At 46.2% G+C, this 11,056-nt stretch overlaps 1 protein-coding gene across 2 annotated transcripts in view; it reads right to left on the reverse strand.

Annotated features, from left to right (window-relative positions):
- LOC115067409 (zinc finger protein OZF-like) overlaps positions 1-3,134 on the reverse strand; it is a 72,323-nt gene extending 69,189 nt beyond the window's left edge. For both annotated transcript variants that reach the window (XR_003846829.1, XM_029555159.1), the window contains exons 1-2: positions 2,655-3,134; positions 1,737-1,818 (exon numbers count right to left, since the gene is read on the reverse strand). Coding sequence is in view for 1 of the 2 variants with exons in the window: in XM_029555159.1 (XP_029411019.1) it covers positions 1,737-1,791 (55 nt within the window). In the remaining variant the exon portion in view is untranslated. The remainder of the gene's footprint in view (positions 1-1,736; positions 1,819-2,654) is intronic.
- Positions 3,135-11,056: the final 7,922 nt, after the last annotated feature.

Raw genomic sequence — 11,056 nt, forward strand, 5'->3', positions numbered from 1 at the left:
AGAGAGAGAGAGAGAGAGAGAGAGAGAGAGAGAGAGAGAGAGAGAGAGAGAGAGAGAGAGAGAGAGAGAGAGAGAGAGAGAGAGAGAGAGAGAGAGAGAGAGAGAGAGAGAGAGAGAGAGAGAGAGAGAGAGAGAGAGAGAGAGAGAGAGAGAGAGAGAGAGAGAGAGAGAGAGAGAGAGAGAGAGAGAGAGAGAGAGAGAGAGAGAGAGAGAGAGAGAGAGAGAGAGAGAGAGAGAGAGAGAGAGAGAGAGAGAGAGAGAGAGAGAGAGAGAGAGAGAGAGAGAGAGAGAGAAAGAGTGGAGGCCAGAAGCGGTGTGGGACTCTCTGGAATTGGGGGCAGTGGCAGTTTTGAAACACCTGATGTGAGTGCTGGGACTCAAATTCAAATCCTCAAGAAGAGCAGTCTGGTCTCAACTGCTAAATCATCTCTCCAGACCTTTCTTTACTCTTTTTAATAGAATATCTTTATTTATACTCTGACAATTTCATGCATGTAAACAATTCAGTTTGATCATATGTGATAATGCAGTTTGATCATATATAACCCGACTCCCCACAGGAAGTTCCATATCCTACTTCCCACTCCCCTTAGGCACTCCCAACCTATTCTCTTCATGTCCTCTCAACTATTCCCTTCCATCCTGCTAGAATAAAACCTTCACCAACAGAAAGATAGGAACCAGGCATGGTCCTGCACTTCTGCAACCCCAGCATTTGGGAGGCTGAGGTTGGTGGATCGAGACAGACTGGACTACAAGACAGCCTGGAGAGCATAGTGAAAACTTGTCTCAAAAAAACAAACAAACAAACAAACAAACAAACAAACATGCACGTGGTAGTGCATGCCTTTAATCCCAGCATTGGGAGGCAGAGGCGGGCAGATCTCTGTGAGTTCAAGGCCAGCCTGGTCTACATAGTGAGTTCCAGGACAGCTGGGGCTACAGGGAGACCCTGTCTCAAAGAGACCAAAAAAAAAATTCATTAATCAAAATATTTTTAAAAACAGGAAAAATGTTAATAGCTTGGAAGAAGCAATACTGTTAAGTATACTTCTTAGTGATTTACAGACCCAAATTAAATCCCCACACATTCAGTGTTGTACTGTGAATTTAAGATGCTCTAGAGGCCAGGTGCTGAGTCTTGGTCAGCAGTCTCTTATACTGTTAGCAGGTAGAACCCAGTGAAGGTAATGGCGTCATGACAACAACCCAAGGCAGGATGTTGGATGTCATCTCTACTCTTTGCTTTCTGCCTGCAGTGAGGGGAGCAGCACACTCTGTTAGTGCTCCCTGCCATGATGCACTCCTCACCACAGGACCAAAGTGAGGCCCAGGAACTGTGGATTAGATCCTTTGGAAACCATGAGCCAGCATACATCTTTCTCCTTTTAAATGTTTCTCTCAGCTGTTTTGCAGATGTGGCAAGCTGAGTAATGTGTTCAGCCACATGACTTTCAGCACAAGCTTCAATTCAAGACTTTATAGTCTACAACTGGAATTATGGACACTTGTTAGCTGAATTCTGGGTGCTGGAAATCAAGCCAGGTCCTATGCAAGAGCAGTCATTACTCTTAACTGCTGAGCCATCGCTCCAGATCCTGGAGGGACGATCTCATCTGCAAATCATTCAGAGAAACATGGTACATGGAGGCTGACAAAAGGTCTTAAGATCCCACTCTCCAAACTTATAAAGAAATCAACTAAAATGGATGCAGATCTGAGCGTGCTGCACACACCTCGAATCCCAACACTCAGGATGTACAGCCAAGAGAAGCAGGAGCTTAAGACCATTCTCAGCCATGAAGAGTTCAGGACAGCCTAGAAAACAGCATTAAAAGGTTCAAAAGGATCTCCAAAAAAAAAAAAAAAAAAAAAAAAAAGAAAAAAAAAAAAAAAAACGAAAAAATGAGACAAACATGGAAATGTAAGGCCTCTAAGTAGACTGGGGTGTGGGGTTAGCATGTGAGGAAAATGAAGGTGACAAACATGGAAATGTAAGGCCTCTAAGTAGATTGGGGTGTGGGGTTAGCATGTGAGGAAAATGAAGGTGACAAACATGGAAATGTAAGGCCTCTAAGTAGATTGGGGTGTGGGGTTAGCATGTGAGGAAAATGAAGGTGACAAACATGGAAATGTAAGGCCTCTAAGTAGATTGGGGTGTGGGGTTAGCATGTGAGGAAAATGAAGGTGACAAACATGGAAATGTAAGGCCACTAAGTAGACTGGGGTGTGGAGTCAGCACGTGAGGAAAATGAAGGTGACAAACATGGAAATGTAAGACCTCTAAGTAGACTGGGGTGTGTGGGGTTAGCACGTGAGGAAAATGAAGGTGACAGAATTTGTAAGTCTGATAAAGATACAGTGACAGAGCAAAATTCTGTAGTTGGGGGTCCAAGGAACTTGAAACCATCAGTACAGAAGGGGTGTGGGTCTGGATCGCTGGCGCAGCTGTTAAAGGCTCAGGTAAAGCACAGAAAATGTGTAATCAATAGAATATTTGAAATAAATGATGAAAAAGTATTACATTTTTTCACCAAAAGATCAATTTCTTAATATTGAGAACCTCAAATATTTATACAGTGGAAAGCTGACTAACACATTCAGTATTAATGTTAAATAATTCAAAAGCAAATGATCTGATTGAATCTGCTCACATCGCCTCAACAGCCGTTTCTCAAACATGACACTCAAATAGCCCTTCAATATGGAAGCACTGCCTGCTACTCCTCATCATAGAAAAGCCACTCAAAGTCAGGGATCACTGCATAGCAGTCAGAATGGTTCTTACCTACAACACCAAACAAGAAACACTGATAAGTCTCATCAGCTAGTGGTAGGAGTATAAATGCTCACAGCTGCTATGAAATACAGTGCAAGGCTTCCTCCAAAGACTAGACAGTAAGCCAGGAGTGGGTACACAGCTGCACCCTCAGCACTCACCAGCTCAAGGCAGGAGGATCCACAGTTCAAGGCAAGCCTTGAGTATTGGTCAGTTTGAGGCTAGTTTAGGCAATGTGAGAGCCTGTCTCAAATGAAAAAACCAACAAAATATAAACAAAGAACTACTGAATGACACCACTGCTGCCCACATATATCCAAGTAAATGGAATCAGCACTGTGCAGAGAAATCTGCAGTCCTGTCACTGCAGCACTGTACACAAAACCAAGACACAGATCAACATAGGCATTCACTATGGAGAGTACGTAAAGAACACAGGCTACAAGTAATTATAAACACATATGAAACTGCCAAACAAAAAAAATATAAACTATTTGAAAAAATATGGCTGAATGTTATTTATCCATTAAAAACACAAAAAAAATCTACTACCTCACAAGGACAGAAATGTATAGCTTTTGGGGAGGTTGGAACATAACTATTTTTGCTGAGCTAGAAATGACCATCACTACCTTAAAAAGAGCCAGTGCAGTGACCTGGAGGAAAACTTCCCACACAAACACAGCAATAAAATAAACAGATACAGCAAGTTCTTAGGTCTATGATAATGGTAGCGGGTCATGAACACATCCTCAGAAGACTGTCATGAACCCCTCAACAGAGATTCTAATCCAGACCCATTCTTCCTAGGTGTCTGTGCCATAGAGGTAAAAAATGACTAGGATTTGGCTTTTCACTGGTCCAGATGTTGGAGAGTCTCATGTGCTCTCTAAATACCCCAAATACACTTTGGGTCACCAGGGTGAATACATGGAATTGTTCTTCTGACAGTTGACTTCCTCCATAATGAGTGAAAAGATGATTTCTTGTATGGCTGCCCAGAAAAGACACAAGATAAGTGAAAACTGTTAGTCGCAAAGAACAGAATCTTGCACAATTTCATTATTCTTGCAAATTCAAGGTGACCTCAAAGAGGCAGAGAAAACTGTGGTTACCAGAGTGCAGAAAAGGTACAGAGCACAGAGGGATGGAGGGGAAATGGCTAGCAATTATTTGGTACATTTGGAAGAGACACAGAACTTCTTAAATTCTATAGTGCAGTAGTAAAAGTATGGTTGATTAAAAATGAAATAAATACTTCAAACTGCTATTAAAGAGAATTTTCATGTTCCCAACAAAATCAAGTCACGGCCAAGGTGATAGTCATGTCAACTGCTGTCATCTGATGACTGCACATTATCTGAATATAAAGCAAAGCCATACTACTCCCCATTCATATATGACATTGATTTGTACCAGCTAAAATGTTTAACATTTGAGTTAAAAGCTAGCACTGACCTCTATAGATATCAACCAGGAAGGATGTAAGTGCTACTGAGAGTTACAGGGCATCAGACTCGCCCAGAAACACCAGGCTGCTGTAGTTTGTTGGGAGCCAAAAGGCCAGAAGAAAAACATCTTTATGGTCTTGAGAAAAGACAGCTTTATGGTTTCCTGAAAATCTCTATGGCCTTGAGAAAAAACAGCTTTATGGTTTTCTGTAAGTTCTATAAGATAGCACTTAGTTAAAGAATGTAGAAAAACAACTTTGTGACCCAGGCTAAGTCAGCCTTGAGAAATGTTTTATGCTCACCATGACAGTTAGCAGATGTTTCTTTAGGATAAGAAATGTCCCTTGAATAACCCTCCCTAGCTATAGCCTAACAACACCAATTAGCGTCTGCCCAGCACTTTCCTTCTCTTCACCTCCCCCCTCCCAACTACCAGTATATATGCCTGCTACTTTCAATAAAATTTTGAGGCTTGATCAGATCCTTGTCTTGCCTCCATTTCCTCGCATTCCTTGTTTGTTTCATTCCTTCAGGTTATTCTCCTGACCGCCCCAACGTTGAAGCCCTGCGGGCCGGGGCAGTAGTTCTCCAGCATCACATCCCTATAGAGGGTCCTCTGAGCAGCATCCAGCTCCTGCCACTCCTGCCAGGTGAAGTCCACAGCTACATCCTCAAATGACACCAGCCCCTGTAATGGCAAAGTTCTCATCAACCCAAGGCCTCAGCATCTGGAACAATGAAAGTTCACCTTTCTAGGTGTGTGTGTCTTACCAGTGTCATAGAGAAGCTGGAGCCTGGCTTGTGTTCTGGATCATGGAACAAATAAAAACCAATGCAAACATCTTCCCTCTGTGTTAGTGCAGGTTTGCAAGAAAATTTGAGTAAAGTGTTTTCCAAGGAATTACAATAGAAACAGAATTTATAATAATGAAATATGTTTGTAAGTTTTGTTTTCTTAAGAGGGCATCTGTAAACTCATCATATGAAGGTAAGATTATGTTTCTACCACATGAGTAGCAAAATGGAAAGGGAGATGTTAGGGCTGTGGCATAGCACTGTGCTACAGAGTCGACCCAAAGATTTAAGGCTAGGAGCTAATATCCTAGAGAGAATTTCTATCAAGTTTTGCCAACTGCTATCACTGCTGACAGTTCAGTTCACTTGCCCTCCAGGGTAACAGAGGAACATCATCTTCCTCTGGCGGCCTGGCCCAAGAGCTCAGCTCTTCCTGAGCCCACTGCACAGCTGATTCCTGACATAGCCAGGTCCACCACTTCCTACAGGAAGGACTTTGTCCACTCAGAGTGCCTGAAGGAGGGAGGGAGGGAGGGAGGGAAGTAGAGTGCATACAATTAAAGTTGTTATCAGCTTGAAAGATTATTATGAATGCAAAATGTTTTATGTAAGTCCTGTAGAGCCATAAAGAAAGCACCTATAGAGAACACATAGAAGAAAACTAGGAAGGAAGGAAGGAAGGAAGGAAGGAAGGAAAAAGTTTTCAGTGGGTTTGTGATACTCCTATGGACTAAAACCTAGCAGAGATGTAGAGGAAAACAGAGCACATTCCTGTCTACTGTTCAGTATTATTTACTACCTTCTTCCTGTGGCTATTTGACAGCCAGGATTCTAACAAATTTGAACCAAGGACTTAATGCAACAAAAAGCAGACCTCCTCCAGTCTCAGCAAAGCTGTGCGATTGGCCATGTCACAACAATGCCAGATTACAAGTGTCAGAGGGCCATGCCCCTGACAAAGAGGAACTCTGGTGCTCTTTTGTTGATGTGTAAAATTACAGCCAGTTTAGAAAGTACATTGGCCCATCAAAAACTTCAACACAGAACTACCATGTTGTTCTAGTTTCTTTCTCAATTGCTGTGACAAAACACTTTGACCAGTACCAACTTGGGGAGGAGAGGGTTTATTCAGCTTACACCTCCCAGGTCACAGTTCATCAGGGAGCCCAAGGTAGGAACTCGGAGCAGAAACCTGGAGGCAGAAGCTGAAGCACAGGCCATGGAGGAGTGCTGTTTACAACTTGTTCTCGGGGGCCCCTGCTCAGCCTGCTTTCTTATGCAACACAGGCCCACCTGCCCAGGGGTGACACCACCACAGTGAGCTGGGCCCTCCTACATCACTCAACAATCAAGAAGATGCCCCATAGATATGGCCACAGGCCAATCCTATGGAGGAAATTCCCCAATTGAGACTCCCTCAACCCAGGTGTGTCAAATTGACACTAAAGCTATCCAGCACACATGTGATCCAACAATCACCATAGCTGGGAAGAATCCAAAGGAACAGAATCTGAGTGACAAAGGAATGGCTTCACATCCATGCTCCCATGAAGTTATTCAGTGATAATCATGATACAGAAGTAACAGCCATGGTATGGAAATAGTGAAGTGTCTCCTAGATGCAGGGATGGCAGGACATCCTTCCCAGATGCAGGGCATCCAGATGCTCCCCATAGAGCTCCGCATCCTGCTTGAGGCTGCTGTACAGAAAAGAGGACCCAAGGGCTGGTGTTCACTAGACACTCAAAGATCAGAAACATGGCTGCTGTGGGCACCTGGGGCAGGCAGTTCTGACAGCTGAAGTCAGGAAGAGCAGATGTTGGAATGAGGGGACATTGTGGTATAAGGTTTACAAGGGACAAGCTCATCACAAAGGCATCAGATGAAATGTCTGTCTCCAGGGAAGGCACAGGGATTGTTTGGAAGGACTCAAGTCAATCTTCTCAGCTTCCTCTTATGTGATATATTCACAAAAAGAATTCAGTTCTCCAAAAGGCCATTGCTCTCAGACTCTGACAAAAATAAAATTCCAAGATATATATATTTGATATATACCATACATTATGAGGATAGCTAGTTGATTATATTGTGGAAAAGAGATGTTGACGGGTTGAAGAAATAGCTCAATGGATAAGAGCACCTAATGCTCTTGCAGAGGTTCCAGACCCTGGTTCAGTCCCCCACATCCACATGACAGTTCCTAACTGTCTCTACATGCTACAAACTCATACATGCTAGCACACACATACACATAAAATACATACATAGTTTTGCAAAAAGAGATGCCAATAATTGGGAATGCTTACAGGGAGGTGGCATTTGAGGAATTTGTTGAGACACAGCATGCTAGAGCTGCTGGTCAGGGTTCTAGACTTGGGACCTTGTTTCACACATAGCTGGAAAACTCTGGGAAAGCAGGTGAACCATAGGGAAGAGGTGAGGCAGCAGAGGTTAGGCCATCCTGATTCCACATCCTCTATTCTGACACTGGAGGTGAGGCTGCTGTGGAAGCTGGGGCTTTCTTTGGTAGCAGAACAATCTGGAAAAATCAGACAGTTGTAGAGCACGCTGATGCCTGGCTTCCTTTCTCTTCCTTCTCTTTGGTCCCTGATGGGTCCCCAGTCACTGCTATCTCACCTCCCCTAAGTGGGTCCTCAACAGCTGTTCCTCCTGTCCCAGCTTTGGGACATGGGCAGCTCCACACTGCTGAAGCTGGATCTGAGCAACTTCTTGGGGACCTCCTCTCACAGGGACTCTCCTGTATTGCCACTGCTCAGGGCCACCTGCAAATCATTTTATAGTTCCCAAACTTGTGATGCATCTTCCTGTCTCAGTATCCTGAGTAACTGAGATTATAGCCCTGCACCACTATCCCTGGTTTTTAGGTGAGATTTGGACCCAGGTCTGTGCCTCCCTCCTTTGTTTCACCTTAACAAAGCACTGAAGGAGACATCTAGAAAAAGGAGTGAAGGGATGAAGCCTCTGTGCACAGCTGTTCCAAGCACCCTGCATCCCTAGTAAACCATCTAGTTGGCTGGGGCCTAAGCCAGGCGTAGCCTCCATGCAGTTTCAGGGAACAAATGTGTGTGTGTGTGTGTGTGTGTGTGTGTGTGTGTGTGTGTGTGTGTGTGTGTGTGTGTGTGTGTGTGTGTGTGTGTGTGTGTGTGTGTGTGTGTGTGTGTGTGTGTGTGTGTGTGTGTGTAAATTTACAGCTATTAGGGGACTAAGGTGAATACCATAAGCCTCTAGGCTATAGAGTGAGACCCTATCTGTACAATCAAATACAAAGGATAAAAGTAACACACAAACAGACACAGAGGGGAAGGAGGCAAATTATGGAGGGACAGAACTGCATAGACACAGGGACATACATACAGAGGACTGGGACCCACAAGTGCCATGTTCAAGTTTGCTGTGCAGTCCCCAGTTCCTGTACCCCAAGTCTCCCAATCTTCATCATCCTCCTCCTTCATTCTCTCTGACCCAGTGACCAGAACTCACCATAAGGGAAATCAGGACAGCTCAGTGCTCTAAGGCTAAGACCCAATGGGGGCAGTTGAACATGCCTCTGCCCACCTCTCCTGCTCCTGAACATCTGGGCCATGCAACTAACCACTCCCAAAGTGGGGGACATGACTTAGAACCTGTCTGCACCTGAACATCTGAGCCATGCACCACCCCCTCCCTTCAGCTTCTTCCCTCCCTGTAGAGGCAGCAAGAATGGAGGCTGGAGGGCATCAACATGGCCCTAGATTCTGGCCTTGGGCCCTGGCTGAGGCCTGTTCCACTGTCTGGAGGTCTTACTGTTCCACTGTCTCTCATAACATCTGCTCCTCAATCTCCAAGACTCTTGCTTTGTTCATCCTGATTCTCCTGGTGTCACCAGGGCTATGGCTGGGTGCCAGGACCCTTCAGGAAGAGAGACATTCAGAGCTTCTCCCCTTGTCCAGACCTGCCCTGGGAAGCACAGACAGAGGCAGCAATTGAGCAGGGGAGGCAGAAGGGCAGCTGGCACAGGGGGTCCTGTCCAGTGCCAGTTTCTGCTCTGGGCTCTTGACTTCCCCAAAGGGGAAGGAACAGAGAGGTGGCCCTTCTAGCACAGGCCTATATTCCCAGCTGAGAGAGCAGGATGGCAATTCAAGGCTAGCCAGGCCAGCCACTGTCTCAAAAACAACAACAACAACAACAGATGGAAAGGGTCTCCTGACCTTTAAAAGCAGTTAATGATGGATTCAGGAGACTGTTCAGGGGCTCAGTCCCTGGTTTGGGGCCCATGATCCTATAATCAACACCTCCCCCCATGCACACGTAAAAGTCACTGGATTTGAAAGATAAAAGTCATGAAGAACTTAGAAGAAGAAGGGGATCATTGGGAGAGGGAAGGGGTCAAGAGAGGGTAATGGGGTGAATAGGACAGAAATACATTATAAACACATATAAAAACATCACAGTGAAACACTATTATGCACCATCAATACATGCTAATAAGAATATTATTTAAAAGGCCCAGCACTCGGCTTCCCTCAGGGCAGAGCGTCTGCCTTATATGACCCAATCCTTAGGTTCCATCCCTAGTGACAGAAAGAGATGAAAATGTCTCAGAGAGGGAAAGTGCCTAATCCAGGTCACCCAAGGACTCCAGGGCTTTAAGGAAAGGCCTCCCGGTAAAGTGGTGTTGGGAGACCCACCGGACACCAGGGAAAGATGAGCCAGTGACAGCGAAGGAAAAGTGGTGGTGCAGCACCCAGACTTGCATTCCCACAGTCAGAAATATCATCACTAGATTTTGACATACAAGTAGAGATACAAGCCAAAGGTGCAGGCTGCAGTGGGGACTGGGAGGACGGGGCCGGGGGCGGGGGCGGGGGGGCAAAGGATCCAGGAAAACCCTGCGGGAATTTGTGCGCAAGATGAGCACCGGCCACTGCCCGGTTGATGAAGCCGCATCCGATCACAGGGTGCCTGGGCTATCCACCGGCCCCATCCCAGTGCCCTGCGCCTCCCGAGCCCCAGCACGCCTTGGCAGCTCCGCAGTCCGGCGTCCCCAGCTCGGCCCTGCAGACTCTTCCTCCCATTCAGCACGAGGCCACAAGCTCCAGGGCCGAGCTGCACACAGGGCTGCACCCGGCTCAAGTCCCCGTGCAGGGATCGGCAGGACGCCGGGGATGCCCGGAGCCGGCCCAGCCCCGCCACAGCAGGAGCCGGGGGAGTCTGCAGGGAAGATGGGGAGCCGCGGCCGCCAGCTCCGGATGCACAGCTTCCCTCCCGACTCGGGATGCCGCGCTCACCATATGGGGCTTCCAGACGAGCAGCGCCAAGCCCTGGAGCTCCGGCTGCCACAGGTCACAGGTTGATGGAACTACAGACACAGGATCCTGAAATTCCAGACACAGATACTAAAGTGGCGACAGCAAAGGCTACATAACGGATGTCCCGTCCTTGCTTGGGGCCTGTTCATTTCACAACACTGCTTCCGATTGGACGGTACTGCAGCTTCAATCTGAGTGACAGTTCCTGCACCAACCGAGGCAAAGGAAGCCAGAATGGCAGGTCCTGGCCAATGGGTATGTTAAGCAGAGCTTCCCTTGAGAGAAAACAATTCCTTGAATGTAAGGCCACCTGGGGGGGGGGGGGGGGGGGAATAGGTTGAAAGTCCCGCCTCTTCTTTCAAAGGACTTTTACTGTTATTATGTAAAATAGAGACTTCAAGAGTCAACTGCCATCTTCATTTTCTTTACCTCCAGCTTGTTCTTCCCAGCAGGGGACCTATTAGCTCTCAAAGAATCCAAAGCCAGAACTGACTCACAGACCAGCTTTTGTCAAAGATCAGTGTGTTCAAGGTCCCATGCTGCACACAGTAGCTGCCTGTTGCTTATCACCTGCACACCTTTATGACTGGCCATAACCCAATGTACCTAAATTTTATCCTTATTAAATTAGCCAATCAGGTTTAGATTGAGTGGTTGAACTTGGCTTAAGGAAGGCCTGTCAAGCTACGTTCCTGCATTGGCTATAAATGTAAAGGCCATCT

The sequence above is a fragment of the Nannospalax galili genome, unplaced genomic scaffold (genome assembly GCF_000622305.1).
Source record: "Nannospalax galili isolate Female #2095 unplaced genomic scaffold, S.galili_v1.0 scaffold664, whole genome shotgun sequence".
In the NCBI taxonomy this organism is placed as follows: Eukaryota; Metazoa; Chordata; class Mammalia; order Rodentia; family Spalacidae; genus Nannospalax; species Nannospalax galili.